The following is a 20381-nucleotide window of genomic DNA, read 5'->3' as shown; positions in this document are numbered from 1 at the left end:
GTGTGAAAGATGATGCAGAGTTCAAATGTAACTAAGGAGCTCCTCAGCCTTTGGGTACAATTCCATTATCCATTCATTTAATCATCTTAGAAAGGATTATTCAGCAGTTATATCATATGGCACATTAGATTCCAAAGTTCATAAGTCACGCTCCCTGAACTCAAAATTGTTGCAGTGGTAAAATACGGTCCCTTATATCTGTTTTAACAGAAAAGGTATCATAATTTTAAACTATTTCTTAATGAAGTATAAAGGTAGTAAGTATAGTGGGGCCCTCTTTCCAGTATACTACTTGCCTAGCAGAGGCAAGTCAATTATATTCTCTGAACTTCAGTTTCTTCTTCTGAAAACATGGACGAAACTATCTGCTCTGCTTACTTTAGTCATTGTGAATCTTTAAAAAGATATTGCTTGTCAAATGCCTTAAACTGTACATATGTGGTATAATAATGCTTTGCCTTTCTCTGATTTTTATGGGAGATTTCCATCATACTGCTTCGCCACATTTTTTATTTGATTACAAAAATAATCAAATAGAATCTAGAAGAGAAAAAGAGTTATTCCTACTTCATTCTAAGTCAAATATTTTTTATATATTGACCAATATTTTTTCAGGTTTTTAAATATCTAGCTTTGGGAGATAGGTATAAATAATTATCTACACATTCAGCTTTTTTTCTACAGTTATTACAGAGTCTTCACATAATTATGTTAATGACCACATTATCATTCGGCGCTATCATAGTTTATTTACTTACTTTTTTGTTAATCATAGCTTATTTAACCATCCTTAGAAGTTATCAATAACTTTCTTCAGCTTGTTATTATCAGATGCATCACTTATTGAAAATAAAGGCAAATATGCTCCGTGTTTACCTAAAAGTAGCTGAGGAAGAGATGCCTTAGTCACAATTGTTTCTTAAGGCCTGAGAAAAAATTCGAACATACAGCTCATTCATCACATGATTTTAGCCTGTTCCGTTATACGGGAGTTGCTTTCTGAACATGCCACCTCCCCAGTGCGCTTGGCGTAAAGGCACAGCTTATAGCCAGCTGCTTTCTGTGCACACTAATGGCAGTATTTTATATTATACTATGTATTGAATTGATGCTATTCCTGAAGTGAAGAATGCACAAATGTTTTTAGTAGTTAGTAAGAATAAATTACTGTGTCATTCCGAAAAATAAAAAGTATCTTTATTCTCTTTCTCTCCCTTTCCCGGCCTCCCACTATTTCAGGTATTTTTCTTGATGGACTTAAAAAGACATGTAGTCTATTCGTCTAATACTTTGACCTCTCAGTTTCATGACCCCCCATCTCCAGTGATCTTGTCCTTCTGCCTATTCCAGTCCTCCACTCTATAGTTGTGTCCCAGACCTTGTGACAAATAATTGCACACCCTCTACCATCTTGTTAACTGGTATCCCACTCTACCCACCGCCTCACACATTTCCAGCTTGCTCCCTTTAGCAGTCTGACTCAAATTTAGATTTGACTCCATGATTAACCACTTTATTCTTTCCTAGCCTTTTTCTTGTTGTCATACTTACCTTGGAAAAACTCCAGCCTTGGTTAAATCCTCCTTTGTACTCCTCCACATCTGCACTCATGAGAAATAGATGAGGAAGCTGGAGATAAAGAGTCACAGTTACTGGTCTCCCTTTAGACACATGATCACTAACCTTAAGTGAGTTCTCAGTATGACAGCAATCCCACTGAGTTTCCATAGCCTTCCAATTTGCCTCTCTTCAGGGAAGGTATTTCACATCATATTACTGTCTCTTCTGAAAACTCCGATTTCCCCCTCCTCTCTACTCCTTATTCAAAGCTGATGACTTTGTTTCACCTATCACTGATCCTACTTAAACAATCAGGAGAGAACTTACATTATCTTCATCAGCCAAATCTATAAGCCTGTCCACATCTGTATGTTTATTTGCTGCTTTCTTTTCTTGGGAACTCTGTCTCATCTAACGCCACCTTCTTGTGCACTGGATCCCATCTTCTGCACGACTTAGAAGCCAGCTCCTATGCATATCCCCTGCTCCCCATCATCAATTTTTTTTTATTGTCATTTTTTAACTGCATCATTGCTACCAACACAAAGCATGCTGAAATAACTCCCATCCGTACTGCCCCATTTGAGAGCTACCCTTTATAGAAAAGTTTTCTGTATTCCTTACCTCCACTTCCTCTCCTCTTACTCTCTCCTTGGACCATTTCTGTTAACTTCCCTTCTAGGATCCACCTCCCTGGTTTTCCCGCTACCTCTGACTATTTCTCACCTGCCTCCTTTGTTCATTGCTCTTCAACTTGATCTCTAATGATGAAGTGTGTCTCATTTTTCAGTCCTTGGACTTCACTTGACTTTCTAACTTTAATTAAATTTCATTTATACACTGGTAACTCCCAAATTTAATTCTTCTATACTTTTTCTTCTCTTAACTCCAGATATTGTCCAGCTGCCTACCTTACAACCTATCTAGATATCTAGAACAATTTTAAACTTGACTTGTCCACAACTAAATTCATATTTCCCAATTTCCCATATCTATTCTTCTGTCAGCCTCACTGCAGTGTAATAAGTATTCCATTTTTCTGGTTGCTTAGGCCAAAAGCCTTGGAGTTGTTTTCAGGCCCTTTTTTTTTTTTTTTTCCCCACCTCCCATGTCCACATTGGGTCAACTTCAAGAATATATCAAGAATCTTGTTTCTTCTCCCTAGCTTACCGTAAAGCTACCACCCTATTCCAGGTCTGCATCAGCTCTTTGACCTGCAGTCATCTAGTCATCTAGTTATCAACTAGAAACTTTCTAGTCGATGTCCATTTTCACTCTTATCCCCGGTGGTCTGTTCTGCACATGGCAGCCAGAGGGATTGTTTAAAAATACAAGTTACATCATAGCGCATGCCTCTGCTTCAACCTACCATTTGTTCCCATCTCACTCACAAGAAAATCCGTTGTCCTTAGTATGCCTCACAAAGCACTGCCATGTGCAGAGTCTGCCTCTTACTTACATTTGGGACATCTCTCCGTCTCCTACATCATACTCTAGCCACATCGGGCTTGTGGTTTGTCACACACACCTAGCATCTCTCTCTCGCATCGCTTCCCTGCTTGTTGACAATCACCTGTTCCTGAAGATAATACACTGCCCTGAAATGCAGAAGATTAGGGAGCCTAATCTTCTTTATTTTAAGTGCGAAAAGTTACAATGTAGTTCTGTAAAACTTATATATCAGGGACAAATTATCGTGTTGAGATAATACTTAACATATTAGGCCCTCATCACCAGACCGTGGTTATTAGTAGGCCCTTTGTATGTAATCGTATTTGCTCTTCCATTGTAATTGCTATTCTCAGTTGCTTTGAATTTTTCCTCCACAATTTTCATTAATACTTTCTCAACTTTTTTGCGGGGTGGGGGGGACTCATTGTATAACACTAGGGAAAAGTAAGAGCTAACTATAGAAATCCAGGCTAAGTGAGTAATAGCAGAGACTGGCCCACATTGAGTATGAGGCTGGTGCCTATTAGCTCTTGCAACAGTGGAGATTTTCTGGTGCTTAGTAAACTTTCCAGAAGTCTGCATAGAACTCTGATAGTATACCAGTTGTATTCAGGATGTAGCTTGAAATTTAGTCATACATCACTTTGTTAAAAATATTTTGTTGAGTTTTGGAGACAGAAACATAAATTTCCCTACATAAACATTGATAAAAGTCACTGGGTATTGAGAGATATCTCTAGTCTATGGTAGTTATATATTAAAAGGCAAGATAAATCAGAGCATCATGCTGTACTTATACAGTAAAGTATTTCCATTATTTCTCAATACTCCCTTGGAGAACAGGTGTTCTCCAAGGGAGTAACATTCTGTGGAGTATGCATTGCACAGTTACTATATGTATACATACTTTTCTTTGTAGTAGAGATTCTAGTAAAGATTTAGTATGAGACAAAGGAGGTTTATGAAACATATCACTTGGCACAATTAATAAAAATTCCCATCAAACTTTTCCTTGTCTGTCTTCTCTGTCTATATTCCTGTCACATTTTAACATGCTTAAAACAATGTTCAAACATCTGATGTTTTGAATGTTGAGGTTTTACTAATTTGGAAAATAAATAAAACCACGAAAAATTCTTGAAATCAAGATTACTAGCTCAGAAAATAGAATTATTATTACTATTATTATTTTTAAAGATTTTATTTATTTATTTGACAGACAGATCACAAGTAGGCAGAGACACAGGCAGAGCCAGAGGAGGAAGCAAGGCTCCCCGCTGAGCAGAGAGCCCAACGCAGGGCTTGATCCCAGGACACTGGGATCATAACCTGAGCTGAAGGCAGAGGCTTTAACCCACTGAGCCACCCAGGCGTCCCAGAAAATAGAATTGTTATTGAATGAAAATTCACTTTTTAATCACCACAGAGTACCAGGATATGAAATTTAACCTCAGAATTTTTAGATACTTTGGCAAGAGTGCTATTTTAACACAAGTAGCATAAAGGGGACTATCATGAAAAAAATGGAATTAGTAATGAAGTCCTCCATTTTTCCGTATGATGAATGTGAAAACTCCAAATCTTTGAAGTTGGTAAACCAGAAGAAGATTCATTCTTACTCCCAGGAAGTAATTATGAATCAGATCCCATCACTATCTTCTTATTAACTTTCTCCAATGACTTCATTATGCTTGGAATCAAATCCACTCTTTCTCCAAGGTTTCCAGCAAAGTTCGAGGACCTAATTCCTGCCTTTATCTCTGACCTTGTGTCCTAAGGTGGTGTTTCCCACTTGCTCCCTATACTCCAGCCACACTGCTCTACTTTCAGCCTTCTCTGCTTGGAATGTCTTCCCACATTCTTTGCTTGATTCCATCTTCTTATGAGAGCGTCACCATTACCCCTTAGATAGTCCTTTCCTGTTTCTCCTGCTTAACAGGTCCTCAGTTTTCTTATCCCCTTTGCTTCATAGAAAAGGTTGCATTATAACTTACAAATACCACTATTTAATTTATCCCTCTGCTTACCTTTTCTCTCTCCCCCTTACATCAGAATATAATACTGAGTCTTGTTTACCAAAGTGCCCATCACCTTGCATAGAACTTGGCATATGTTAGGTGTTCTGTTAATATTTTTGAATGAATGGAGACCATTCAGAGAAACATCTATGAGTTAAGGCAAATAACTTGCAGATTTTCTTAAGATAAAATAGCATAAAGAGATAAACATACTAGGTTGATAATTCATTTATATTTATAATCTGTCATCTACAACATCTAAATGTGGTTTTTCTTCATTTTTAAATTATGGTTAAATATATAAAATTTATGATTGTAACCATTTTTAAGTGTATAGTTCAGTGCCATTTAATACATTCACAGTATTGTGCAACTATCTTCATCACCCATCCCCAGAACGTTTTTATCTTTACAAACTGAAATTCTATGAAATTCTATGCTCAATAAACAATAACATCCTGCTCCCCTGCCACGCAGCCATTGGCAACCTTCAACTCAACTTTTTGTTTCTACGAATTAGACTACTCCACGGACTTTACACATGGAATCAAGCAGTATTTGTCCTTTCGTCATTGGTTTATTTCACTTAGTGTAAGGTCTTGAAGGTTAATTTGTGTTGTAGTCTGTGTCAGAATTTCCTTCCCTTTTAAGGCTGAAGAATACTCTATTGTATGTATATACCACATTTTATTTATCCTTTCATCCTTTGAATGGACAGTTGACCTTCTTCTGCTGTTTGGCTCTTGTGCGTTGTGAGTAATGCTGCTATTTATACAGGTGTACACATATCCCTTTGAGTCACTACTTTAAATTCTTTTGGGTATATATCCAGAAGTGGAATTGCTGAATCATATGGTAATTCTATTTCTAATTTTTTATTTTTATTTATTTGTTTATTTTTATTTATTTTTTTAAGATTTTATTTATTTATTTGACAGACAGATATCACAAGTAGACAGAGAGGCAGACAGAGAGAGAGGAGGAAGCAGGCTCCCTGCTGAGCAGAGAGCCCGATGCGGGGCTCAATCCCAAGACTCTGGGATCATGACCTGAGCCGAAGGCAGAGGCTTTAACCCACTGAGCCACCCAGGCACCCCTATTTCTAATTTTTTGAGGAACCACTGTACATTTTCCATAGTGACTGCAACATTTTACTTTCTCATTAGCAATGCACAATGTTACAAATTTGTCCCCAGTCTAGCCAACACTTATTTTCTGTTGTTTTTTTTCTTTAATTAATAAAAGCCATCCTAATGGATGTGAAGTGGTGTAATTGTATTTATTTTAATGTTAAAATATTTATTTATTTGAGAGAGAGAGAAAGAGCACATGTGCGCACATGAAGTGGGGAGAGGCAGAGGGAGAGCCATAGAGAGAATCTAAGGCAGACTTTATGCTGAACACAGAGCTGGATGTGGGGCGTAATCTAACAATCCTGATAATGACCTGAGCTGAGGCTGGGAGTCACACGTTCAACTGACTGAGCCACCCAGGAGCCCCATTCGTGGTTTTGATTTGCATTTTCCTAATGATTCATGATCTTGAGCATTTTTCATGTTTTTATTGGCCATCTTTGTATCTTCTTTGGAGAAATGTCTATTCAAGACCTTAGCCTGTTTTTTAATCAGGTTGTTTATTTTCTGTTATTGAACATCTAAATGTTTTATGTGGTAGGAAATATACGAAAATACTCAAAGTATGTCTTATTTCTCCCTATTACTAGTGCTGCAAAGTATAATTTGCTAGCTCATACTACTTTGACCTTGGAAAGTGCTGAGGATAGCTTCAAGACCCATAATCTGTCTATTAATGGAAATGGTGAGTACAGTCTATATTTTACTTATTACATATGTTATGTTAATAGGTAATGTGAAGAAAGTAATAATTTCTAATTTAAATATGCTCCTCTGAAGCGGATGTTGGCTTAAATAATATAGGCATGCGTTCTTTCTATCCCTTTCCCCAAAATGAGAAAAAAAAATTTTCCTTTTTCCATGCCATTTTCCAGAGATTTGTTTGTGAGGCTAACTTTGTGAGGACAGAAAGGTTTTCTGTATTCTGAATTTTTGTCTTTGACTTGAAATTGATTACTTTACCACCCCTCTAGTTGGCAGTCAAAGACCTGTTTTATTTTTAATGTTGAAATTGAGGAAGCCAAACCTCCTGTTGGTAGAAACAGAGGATATAAGAGTATATATATATATATATATAAATGTATATATATACTATATTGCTTATAGTATTTCATTGTATTGTTGTATCGCTATTATTTATCTTTTATTCAATTATTTTTAATCTGAACCCTTTTCTTTCTGGATGATAGTGGTAGTTGTAGTTTATCCAAAAAAATAATATAACAAGTTGAAGAAGGGAGATAAGTAATTAGAAAGGTTTGTAAAATTTAACATGAGCATTCTCCATTTTCCCAGATTATGTTACTTATGAGAAAAAATACAGAGTGGTGATGGCAGAGTAGTTTAGAAATATAATTTGGGTCATTTATTCTTGTCCATTTTCTGAAGCAGAATACATAAAATTTTGTATAACCTTACTTTATACTTATGGTTATAAAGATGGGTGGCTCCACACTGATGAAATAGATGATTTTACAAAAATATTTTTAAAGTTTTGCTCTAAAAATTACATTAAAAGTACAGAAAAGTTCTTAAAATATGAATGTACAATGTAACAAATAATTTTGAGATGAATATATGCATAACTACCTTCATGTCAAGAAAGAACATTGTCAATATTACTTCTCAATTATTCTAGGTATAAATGGGTCCCAGTTTTTATGGTATTCACTTTCATGCGTTTATTTTTGGTTTTACCACCTATATGTGCTTCTCTAAATAATTTTTTCTGGTTTGAACTTTATATGGATAAAATCACATTATGTCTCCTTAGCAACTTGGTTTTTGTTCATTCCATATATGCAGTATATACTATATATATACTATATTGCTTATAGTATTTCATTGTATGGTTGTATCGCTATTATTTATCTTTTATTCAATTATTTTTAATAGTTATAAGGTTCTTTGGGTAAAATTTGAGATTCATTAGGGAACATGGGTGTCTGAGTCAGTTAAGCATCCAACTCTTGATTTTGGCTCAGGTCATGATCTCAGCATTGTGAGATGGAGCCCTGTGTTGGCCTCCTTGCTGAGCATGGAGCCTACTTAAAAGTCTCTCTCTCTCCCTTCCCCCAAACACTTGGACATGTGCATGCTCTCTCTCTCGTGTGCATGTTCTGTCTCTCTCTCTCAAAAATAAAATAAAATAAAATAAAATAAAACATAAAATAAAAATTTGAGTTTCATAAGTAATAACTTCTTAATGATAGCTTTATTGAATTTCCTCAGCATCTATAGTGATGTCCCTTCTTTCTGTTTGATACTGGCTTTTTGTACATTCTCTTGGCTTTTTATTATCATTCTTGCAGTAGTTTTGTTAGTGTTTTTATTCAGTTATCTGTTCTATATATTCCAATTATTTGTTAGAAATAATTATTATAGTCTATATACTCTATATATTACTATGAGAGATGTGATAAAATCTGCTGTGATTGTAGAGTTTTCTAGTTCTCACAGTTACAGCTATTTTTTATTATTTGAGCCTTTGCTATTTGATACACACAATGTTTTTTTAAGAGGGTGCCACACTGGAGCCCAACATCAGGCTTGAACTCACAACTCTGAGGTCAAGACCTGAGCTGAAATCAAGAATTGGACACTTAACCAACTGAGCCACCCACGAGCTGCTGATACACAATTTTCTTCCACTCTTTTACCTCCATTTTACCTTAAACTGTACTTATTTTTATATTGTAGACATGCCTCTTCAAAGAGGATTATATACTGGATTTTAGTTTTTTTTGTTTGTTTGTTTGTTTGTTTTTTAATTTTTAATTTTTTATATACATGTATTTTTATCCCCAGGGGTACAGGTCTGTGAATCAGCACTCACCAAAGCACATACCCTCCCCAATGTTGGATTTTAGTTTTTATCCAGTTTGACAATATTTGTGTTTTTAATGGAACATTTAGTCATTTTACATTTGATACCAAAAAGTTCATAAGCTATATTATATGATATTAAATATTTGGGCTTAAATCTACCATCATATCCTGTGTTTGCTATTGATCTTGCATGTGTTTTTCTGTTCTTTGTTGCCTTTTCAAGGATTGATAATTTTATCATTTTCACTTTTTCCTTGTTCAAAGTAAAGTTATAATTCTTTTTCTCATCTTTAAGAAATTACTGCTAGAAATGTCATTAATCATACTTATTAAAGCCTGAAATTAAAAGATAGTTTTACTCTTTTCTTAGACAATGCAGGGACTTTCAAACAGTTAAACTCCATTTCTCTGACCTGTGTACTATTGTTATATAATTCTATTTAATTTTTAAATTTCACAAAATGTCTTATACATTTTATATTTATTTAGATTTATCCATAAATTTCTGCATATCATTTGTACCTTATATCTCACATGTGATAATCACTTTCCTTATGTTCAAAGTATAAGCCTTAAAATTTCTTTTAGTGTGTTCCACTGGTATCATACTTTTTTGTTCTTGTGTTTGTCTGAAGATGACTCTATTTTGCTTCATTCTTGAAAGGCATCTTTTACAAGATATAGGATTTTGGCAGTTTCATTTTTTTTTTCTTTTTGAATATTAAAGATATAATTGTACTGTCTTCTGGCTTCTTTTACTAGCTGTTGAAGATCATTTGTCAGTGTGTTCCTTCTGGGAAGGAACTTTATTTTCTCTTTGTCGTTGGTTTTCTGAAGTTTCATTATGATATAGGTATGGAATTTAATTTCATTTATGCTGCTTTTGGAACTCCTTTAACTTCTTTTTTTTTAAATTTATTTTTTAATTTTTTATTTCTCATCAGCGTAACAGTATTCCTTGTTTTTGCACCACACCCAGTGGTCCATGCAATCCATGCCCTCTCCAATCAATACCCACCACCTGCTTCCCCCAACCTCCCACCCCTCACCCCTTCAAAACCCTCAGATTGTTTTTCAGATTCCATAGTCTCTCATGGTTCACATCCCCTTCCAATTTCCCTCAACTTCCTTCTTCTCTCCATCTCCCCTTGTCCTCCGTGTTATTTGTTATGCTCCCCAAATAAGTGAAACCATATGATAATTGACTGTCTCTGCTTGACTTATTTCACTCAGCATAATCTCTTCCAATCCCATCCATGGTGCTACAAAAGTTGGGTATTCATCCTTTCTGATGGAGGCATAATACTCCATAGTGTATATGGACCACATCTTCCTTATCCATTCATCTGTTGAAGGGCATCTTGGTTCTTTCCACAGTTTGGTGACCGTGGCCATTGCTGCTATAAACACTGGGGGTACAGATGGCCCTTCTTTTCACTATATCTGTATCTTTGGGTAAATACCCAGTAGTGCAATTGCAGGATCATAGGGAAGCTCTATTTTTAATTTCTTGAGGAACCTCCACTCCAAAGTGGCTGCACCATCTTGCATTCCCACCAACAGTGTAATAGGGTTCCCCTTTCTCCACATCCTCTCCAATACATGTTGTTTCCTGTCTTGCTAATTTTGGCCATTCTAACTGGTGTAAGGTGGTATCTCAATGTGGTTTTAATTTGAATCTCCCTGATGGCTAGTGATGTTGAACATTTTTTCATGTGTCTGATAGCCATTTGTATATCTTCATTGGAGAAGTGTCTGTTCATATCTTCTGCCCATTTTTTGATGAGATTGTCTGTTTTGTGTGTGTTGAGTTTGAGGAGTTCTTATAGATCCTGGATATCAACCTTTTGTCTGTACTGTCATCTGCAAATATCTTCTCCCAAAATACAGAAAAGGAAATTAGAGAATCTATTCCATTTACTATAGCACCAAGAACCATAAGATACCTGGGAATAAACCTAACCAAAGAGGCAAAGGATCTGTACTCGAGGAACTACAGAACACTCATGAAAGAAATTGAAGAAGACACAAAAAGGTGGAAGACCATTCCATGCTCTTGGATCGGAAGAATAAACATTGTTAAAATGTCTATACTGTCTAGAGCAATCTATACTTTTAATGCCATTCTGATCAAAATTCCACCGGTATTTTTCAAAGAGCTGGAGCAAATAATCCTAAAATTTGTGTGGAATCAGAAGAGACCCCGATCACTAAGGAAATGTTGAAAAACAAAAACGTTACCTGATTTCAAGCTTTACTACAAAGCTGTGATCACCAAGACAGCATGGTACTGGCATAAAAACAGATCCATAGACCAGTGGAACAGAGTAGAGAGCCCAGATATGGACCCTCAACTCTATGGTCAAATAATCTTCGACAAAACAGGAAAAAATATACAGTGGAAAAAAAGACAGTCTTTTCAATAAATGGTCCTGGGAAAACTGGACAGCTATATGTAGAAGAATGAAACTCGACCATTCTCTTACACCGTACACAAAGATAAACTTGAAATGGATAAAAGACCTCAACACGAAACAGGAATCCATCAGAATCCTAGAGGAGAACATAGGCAGTAACCTCTTCGATATCAGCCACAGCAACTTCTTTCAAGATATGTCTCCAAAGGCAAAGGAAACAAAAACAAAAATGAACTTTTGGGACTTCATCAAGATCAAAAGCTTCTGCACAGCAAAGGAAACAGTCAACAAAATAAAGAGGCAACTCCTTTAACTTCTTAAAATTACTGATTGGTATCTTTCATTAGTTCTGGACAAAAATCTCACTTTTCTATTCAGAGAGCCTCTGTTCCATTCTCTTGCTTTTCTCCTAGCATTCCTGTTAAACCTGTCCATCTTTCTGGCTTTATCATCTATGTTTCTTATTCTTTGTGATGTATTTTTCGTCTTTTAGTCTGTCTTTAATGCTTTTCTGGGTTGTTTTATGAACTATCTTCTATTTCCCTTATTCTCTCTGCAGCTCTGTCTGATCTGCAGTTAAACCTATATACTAAGAGTTCTTCATTTCTGTTCTTCTATTTCCCAGCTCTAGAAGTTTCTTTTTGACTTTTTCAGGTTTGCTTGGGAATTTTGTATTTCTTGCATGCATTGTCAGTATTATCGTTTAGGTTTTTAGTGAAAAGCCTGTTTTATAGTCTATGACTAATAATTCGGACATATAATGTCTTTCTGGGTCTATTTCTGTTGTCTTTTTCTACTGGTTCTCATGATGTCTCAATTCCTTGAATGTCTTCATGCACTTGTCATTATAATCTAAAGTTTACATACAGGAATAAATTGATGCTTAATGTTTCTGTTTGCTTCTGGCAGGCACCTGGGGGGACTATTAGTCTAGGCCCGCTTTATCCAAAGATCATGTCTGAGTTTCTCTGAACCCGTCCTATCCCCCACTTCTAGGCATTGAGAATCCTGGGCTTGGATTATTTCTTGTTCACCACTACCATTGGTGATTCCTTTAGGATATGAGCCTAGCATGGGGAGGATCTCCCATTAACTACTTACATTGTTCAGTCCCTAGAATTTGATTTCTGTTCTGCTTCCTTATCTTGCAGGATCATTAAATCATAAATTCAGATTTGCTGAGACTGGCAAATGCTCTCAAGACAAACACAGCTTCTGTGCTCACTTAACTCACTCGTTCTCATTTATCATATTTTTACTGGTAACTTCTTATGGTCTTGTTACCTCTTTGTTGCTCTGGGAAAACTTTCTGAGATATTTGATTCAGCATTTTCATACTTTTCAGTGGGAAGATTGATCTGAACAATCTAGCCTCTCATCACCCAAACCTTGAAGTCTGTAATAGTATAAGCATTATCAATTTTATCAGAAAATCTGGCAGATGGAGTTTATCATTTCATTTGTGTCAGTTCTCTAGAATTATCAATATTGCCATCATATGATGAGGGTCTATTATGCAGCAGACACTGTTCTGTGAAATATTATTCAGCCTTAAAAAGGAATAAAATTCTGCAGTATGTGGCAACATGAATGCACCTTGAGGACATCATGCTAACTGAAATAGTCAGTCACAGAAGGACAGATACTGCCTGATTCCACTTAGATGCGGTAGCTAAAATAGAGTCAAAGAAGCAGGAGTAGAATGGTAGCTACCAGGGGCAAGAAGGAGTTGCTAATTAACGGGTATAAAATTTCAGGTATGCAAGATGGATAAGCCCTAGAGATCTGCTGTACAATGTACTACTGCCTATTGTTAAAAGTACTGTATTGTGCACTAGAAATCTGGTTAGAGGATAGATCTCCTGTTAGGTGTTCTTACCACAACAAAATGTAAATAAATAAACACTTCACATCAGTTTTCATTCCTACTATCTGTGAGATGTATCTATCAAAAAACATTACAATGAAATTATTTATAGTCTGGACTGTGGAGCCATCAGCCTTGGACTCTTAATTCTAGTCCTACCACTGGCTAGCTCTGTGACCTTCACAAGTTCCTCATTTTACTGTCATTTACATTTTACAGATGGGTGACTTGCAGCATAGAGAACATAACATGCTATATCATATAGCTAGCAAGTGAATGAGCCAGAGTTTAAATAATCCAGGACAGGCTGTGCTCTTCTTGCTCTGCTTTCTGGTCAGGGATGATGACTGCTAAAGCACCTACAGACTCAAAACACTGTGATGTGTGAATAATGGAATTGATGATGAAAAGCTCCATTCTTTCAACCAAATCATCTGAAAAGTTGTGGAAAGGAATACAATTCATAAAGGAAGCATTAATTTAGCAATGATTCCTCAGTTGCCTTCAGTGTTCTGTAAGATATTACTAGATTCTTATTTAATCAAATGCTCATAAGGCAGATCAGCATGGGAACTGTGCAGCATGGCTCTGTTTTAGAGAAACACAATCCAGACCAACACATTAAAGACTGTGAGAAGACTTGTGCTTAAAATAACAACACCCGAAAACTGTTGACTTTGAAACTTGGGGACTCCACAGAAAAAATTTTAAGAAATAGTAACCTCTATGCCTCTTTATGTAATATATATGTATATTCTTAGGAGTGTATGTAAATTAAAATCTTGGAAATCGGTCATTTTTTGAAAAAGAAGAAATATTGTAACTTAAAGGAAACAATTTTATCCAGAAAAAAGCCATCAAATTTATTCATTACTTTAAATCTATGTTAATACAATGGGTTTTTCTAAATAAGGTTATGTCAGTGTCTATAAAATCAAGTGGAAATATGAGATTTTTAAAAATTTATAACTCAGTTTTATTATTCTTGATCATTGAAAGGAAAAGCTAAAATGATATCTTCATCATCAAGAAATTTTTATGCTTTTTATAAAACAATGAAACCACATTGTGAAGATTGACTCACACGGAACTGAGATGTTATCTGGATTCTTTCCCTTGCCTGTGTTTTGTTTTTGTTGTTGCTGTCATTTTTAAACACCATTTTGTTCCCCATTTGAAACTACAAATGAATTAGATAAAATCTTTAAATAGTGAAAAGTCAAATTGCTTTTTCACTTCCTGTTTCATCTTGTTCTAATGCCGCCTTGGTTAGAAAAGAAGAATTAAGTAATTTGATTAGATATGTTGCACAAGGATGGAGCAGCTCTGAAAATGGAAAGGGTGTGGTTTTGAGAGTGAGACTGCCCTGGATTTGAAATTACAAGAAGCAGCTACTGTGTGACAGACATAATGATAGATGCCATTTACACTTTATCTAACTTGGTTTTCACAATAACCCTCCTACCTAAGAAGGTAGTATTTTTAAAAATGAAGACTTGATACTCAGCTAAGTGAAGTGACTAGCCTAGAAGCCATATTTCTTTTCAGAAGTCAGGAGAAGCAGCTGTGACTCTGCTTCATTCCACAGGGGTCCTGAACTGTAAAGAAACCTAGGTTAGAAGGGACAGGTGATTGCGATGTGGTAAGAGGTCTGTAGAAAAAAGGAATTCTACACCCAATATCCCTTTTTAAGGACTGCATTCAGGAAGAAACTATTTTTCTCTGCATGCTATTAAACCTAACCTTATTTTACCAGAGAAGCCCATTGTTACATGTGGTATTTAGGTTCCAGACACATTATTGATTGGATAAATTCTAAGAACTCATCTGAAAAACTAATCATCATTTACGATTCTATTTTTTTGGAAAGTACATCCTAACTTAAATACAACAAGCTTACCGATATTTGGAACATAAGGCATTCATAAATCTGGGATTGCTATATAAAGAAATTTACTTTCAAACTTTAAATTCACAAATCACAAAGTTGATTTCAGATGTATTACTCAGATGCCTGCTTATATACAATTTTTATTTCATTTCCTGCCTATTTTAAGAAAGGAGATACTCACATATTTATTTATTTATGCCTGTGTTTTGGAATCATTGTCTTTGTTGTATTTATGCATTTATTTCTCCCAGGTCAAACACTTTATTTCTGAATGATAGCAGCTTTACCAAGATATTAATAAAAAAAGATTTTAATAGTGCCAGGTAATTTGTTGTGCTCTATTCTATAGTAGAATTATGAACAAGCAGGTTGTTAAAAACTTTTTTGTTTTACTTTGTATACTTCATTTAGGCTGTTCTTTTTCATGTAACTGATGTACCAAACCTTGGCATGGCATCTATATATTATATAATAGTATTTTTACCTAAAAAGTTTTATTTCCCAGAGTTAAGACTTTTGGGTCAGTAATAGTGAGAGCCATTGGCTAACCATTTTATAGTCATTACCAACAGGGATGCAGTAAAAACTTTGAAAATCATTTTTGTGTGGTTGAGGGTGGGCAAAGGGTCATATATTGAGTTTTTATTTATGCCCTAACACACAGAATTATGTAAATGTGAAGGCTCAATGCCTACCTCACACTACATTGAAAGGAATATCTTAATGTTCTTTGAAAGAACTTTTTTAAACAATTGCAAACTTACAGAAAGTTACAAGTCAAATGTCAAGATCTTCCCCCTCAAAATACATGAAAGCAAGTTGTTTACATGGTTCTCCATTACCCTAAATATATTAATATGTATTTCCTACTAACAGGACATCGACAACATCACTACCACTTACCAAGTCAGGAAATGAATATTACTACATTACAACCATTTAATCATGAGACCCTATTAAAATGTTGCTTATTGTCCCAATAATGTCTTTCATGACAAAAGGATCCAGTGCAGAACCATCCAAATCATACATTACATTTAATTATCATGCTTCTTTCAGTTTCTTTCAAACTGGACCAGCTTTTCTGTCTTTTTTTTTTTTTTTTTTCATTTATAACCTTGACATTTTTAAACATCATGGTCAGTTATTTTGTAGAAGGTACTTAAATTTGGGTTTGTCTTATGTTTTCTTGAGATGAGATTTAGGATATACATCTTTGGCAGAAATTGATGCTAAGTTCTCATTGCATTCTGTCAAATGGCATATAATTTGATTATGATTTTCACTTTGAACATTTGATTAGTGTGGTGTCTACCCACCATCTCTACTGTAAAAATTTGCAATTAATACCCATTTTGTGAGGAAGAGGGGAGTGTCTTGAAACTCTGTAAGTGTATTTCTTATTGGTCTTTCAGTTTACTCATTGATTTATTTATATCAGTATGGACTCATGTTTTCCTATTTTATTCAGTGCATCAAAATCTGTTGATATTGTTTATTATAAGGTTCAGATTGTCTCCAGTTTGGCCAATGGGAGCACATTCAAGATGGGTTCTGATGTTTTTTTGATAGTATTCTCATCATTCATTGAGTAGTTCTTGCTTTATGGTGTAACAAGATATTTCAGGCTCGTCAGGTACTTTCTGAGCCCCAACCTTGGAACCACTTATTTCTCCAAGGAATGCCGGTTCTTTTGTAAAGGAAATAATATTTAGAAGACATGATCTGTGCTCTAGGTCCACTCATTGGTATTAGAGCACTACTGTTGCTTTCCCCAGGCCCTCTCAGTGGACATAGCTACTCTTATGTGCATATGGTCTTATATTTTTTAATCTGTATGTTGGAAACCATGAGTCCACACCAGTGCCTCCAGTTCTAATCCCAACAGTGCAGAGTTCATTCTACACATTTTTAAACTCCTCTTTCTGACAGAGAGAAAATGGTGTTCTATTACCTTTAATGCATTTTCCTTGATCAGTCTTCCTGAAAGCAACCATTCTATCTCCTCTGTATGGATGCTCTCTTCTCCTTGCTTGAGCTCTGACTCCTCATTCTAGGTTGTCCCTTGCCCCATGTGGACATTCCTTACCTTGCTGAGGTAAGCAGGCCTACATAGGCCTGTTCTTCCTCAAGATTTAAGTTCCCATGCCTGGCTGTCCTTTCCTAAGCCCCATGTGGACACCCCCCCTCAGCCTGCCTGTGCTCTGACACCCCATGCCCTGTGCCTCTTCTCAGATGTCCTTCTCACTGCGCTCTGCCACACTGTTCTGGGTCACTGAATTATGGATTGTGTCCTCACTGCTCTCAAACTCTGACTCCCATGGCTGAGTCACCTGCCAAATGTGTACACTCTCCTTATCCTTTGGATTCTGATACCTCACACTGGGCAGCCACACCATGTAGATGCTCCTCATTCTGCTTGGGCCTTGACCCCCCACCCCAGGCAACACCTGAGGAGAGATTGTCCCAGGTCATCTACCTTCCTCAGCCCATTCAGGCTCTGACACCTCGTGCCTGGCAGCTCTCCTACTCGCCCTCATCCTGCCTGGCTGTCCCCTTGCTCTGGCACACTGCAGCTCCTCCCACAGCCCCAGGCACAGATGCCCCTCTTTGTGGGCTCCACCTAATGTTCAGTAAGGGAAGGGGAAGAAGAGCCAAAAGGCTTATTAAGTATTATCATGAAATTGTGTTCTGAAATGTTTTATTTAGAGGATCACTTTGCTAGCTATTATAATGAAAATCAGAGCAAAAAGTAGAATTTGATGTACAAAAATGATTTTATTAGATTTTTTTTGTATAAGGTAAGTTTACTTATATGCCCTGAACTATCTCCATCGATTAAATACTTTAAGATCAAATGAGAGATCAAGAAACTAAAAGTTCTATGTCTATTCTAGGTGAAAGCATTTATAAACTGTCAGTTTAATATTATCCTGTCTACTTTCTCATATTTGATTTTGTCATTAACTATGGCACTGGTATTTGAGTAGGATGAACCTTTACATATGTTCTTATGTAAAGCAAAAAAAAAAAAAATTGCAAAAAGAAAAAAAAATGTATAATGACCTTAAATAAACATGTTTATAACTTGATTTTATTTTCTATCTTGTTTAAATAGAGGAGTCTTCATTTTGGCTTCCCTTATATGGCAACATGTGCTGCCGCCTAGTCGCCCAGCCAGCTTGTATGGCTGAGGATGCATTTGCAGGATTTCTTAATCAGCAGGTTGGAGGACTTTACATATTGTACAATTATAGCTGCAATCTAGATTTTAATATACTAGCAATTGTTTTGCCTTCCAATAATAAGTATTTTTTAAAGTCTTCTTTAAAATGGTATTTTTTTCCATGTTCGACATAGAATGGGGGTGGGGGGTGAAGGGGCTGAGGGTGAGAAGGTGGGAAGGGGAGGGGTCCAGTGCAGTTTTGATGGCTAAGGAGCTACCTCTCCAGGTTCCTCGGCTTCATAACAGCAGGAACAGGATAATCAGCCGCAGAGGACTCCTTGTGGAAGCAGATGAGGACTGTTCCACACCTTTCACAGAAAGGCCTTTCTGGCAAACAGCTTTTGGCACAGTTTTAGGTCTCTAGACTTCCAAATCTGCCTCTGTGCCACCTACTCCTGATTTATTTATAACCAGACTTATTTATAGTCAGTAAATAATTAATTATGGGCTTCAATGAATCAATAACTTTTTTTTTAAAGATTCCATTAAGTGGAAAGAAAATTTGCATTCTTAAAGGGTAGTCAACATTTTCTAGTGTTCTGAGAATAGTAAGGGAAAATTATATTTTGAATATTGAGTTATTTTTATATTTTTTTGCATCATTAGATGGATTGCTGTGGAATTTTAAGCACTAATTTTGAATAGACTAGCTTTTCTAAAACTGCATTGATTTATGATTTTATGTGTGTAAAAGTTATGTGGTAATCATTGCCTCCATTTTGCTTAATGTTTTTGAGAATTTCAAACCTTTCTGTGATAATAACTTCCTCTGATTTTGAACTGTTGACTTACTGTACACTAAATTAATGGGTAACTCTATCACATCTAAATTTTTTTTAATTAATAACTTTAATAATTGAAGAATTTTTTTGAATTTAATGATGATAAATAATGATTAAGGTTAATGGCTTCTTGAATTTTTTTTCAGCAAATGGAAGAAAACCTAATTAGTTGGAGAAGGTTGTATTGTGTTTTAAGAGGGGGTAAACTCTATTGCTTTTATTCTCCCGAAGAAATTGAAGCTAAAGTGGAACCAGCTTTGGTAGTGTCCATTAACAAGGTAAATAAAATGTTATTTTAAAAATAAAGATACAACATTTTGTAAAGTTTGTTCTTTTCTATACAATTCACATTGTTACCATTTTATGGATAAAAGAGAAGGGCTGCTAAAATAGATTAGTTCAGGAGTACATGGGTGGTTCAGTTGGTTAAGCATCTACTTTCATCTCAGGTCATGATCCCAGGATCCTGGAATTGAGCACTGAGTAGGGCTCCCTGCTTAGCGGCAAGCCTCCTTCTCTCTCTCCTTCCTGCTTGTGCTCTCTCTCTCTTGCTATCTCTGTCTCACTCTTCCAAATAAATAAGTAAAATCTTAAAAAAAATAAAAATAAAAAGTTAAAAAAATAGGTCAGTTCATAAAGATAAATTAATCTTATTGTTTTTCTTCCATTTCAGAGCTTATCTGGTAAAGGAAGTACTATATATTTCTTAAGAAAACAAAGTAATTGAAAGTGAATACGTTTTAAAACAGAATGCAACTTCACATTAATATTTAAATTTTTCATGAATTTATTTAAGAGATTATAAACGTAAATTGTTAGCTCATGTTACAACGATACTTTTTGTAGTTAATATTCAAATGATCCCATAAAAAGACATTCCTGAGAATACTTCCTGCTTTCTTATGGGATTGATGGGCAGTTGTCTATCCTTGTGTCAAAACAGGAAAGCCTGACCCCTCCCCCTCTGCCACACACATATGCACAAAAGCAAACACACACACACAAACACACACACACACACACACATTTACCCCATCATCTTAAATTTATCTTCATCTGTTATTCATCTTGTTCTCCCTCCCCCGCCCACCCTTTTTGGCATTCCTACTCTGGAGTACTTTAATGGCATTTCTAGAGCAGAATATCATGTTTTCTATCCATAGCTTGTACTTAATTGTTTCTAGTTCTTTTACTTTGCTTGCTTTT

At 35.7% G+C, this 20381-nt stretch overlaps 1 protein-coding gene across 4 annotated transcripts in view; it reads left to right on the top strand.

The window, feature by feature from the left end:
* Positions 1 to 20381, top strand: part of RTKN2 (rhotekin 2) — a 73698-nt gene that overhangs the window by 34025 nt on the left and 19292 nt on the right. For all 4 annotated transcript variants that reach the window (XM_032311675.1, XM_032311673.1, XM_032311674.1 and 1 more), the window contains 3 exons: positions 6754 to 6848; positions 18286 to 18392; positions 19322 to 19453. In XM_032311675.1, the coding sequence (XP_032167566.1) occupies positions 6754 to 6848; positions 18286 to 18392; positions 19322 to 19453 (334 nt within the window). The remainder of the gene's footprint in view (positions 1 to 6753; positions 6849 to 18285; positions 18393 to 19321; positions 19454 to 20381) is intronic.

Source organism: Mustela erminea, chromosome 14, assembly GCF_009829155.1.
Source record: "Mustela erminea isolate mMusErm1 chromosome 14, mMusErm1.Pri, whole genome shotgun sequence".
Lineage (NCBI taxonomy): Eukaryota > Metazoa > Chordata > Mammalia > Carnivora > Mustelidae > Mustela > Mustela erminea.
The sequence above is the reverse complement of the archived record's forward strand: the minus strand, read 5'-3'. Positions and strand labels throughout refer to the sequence as shown.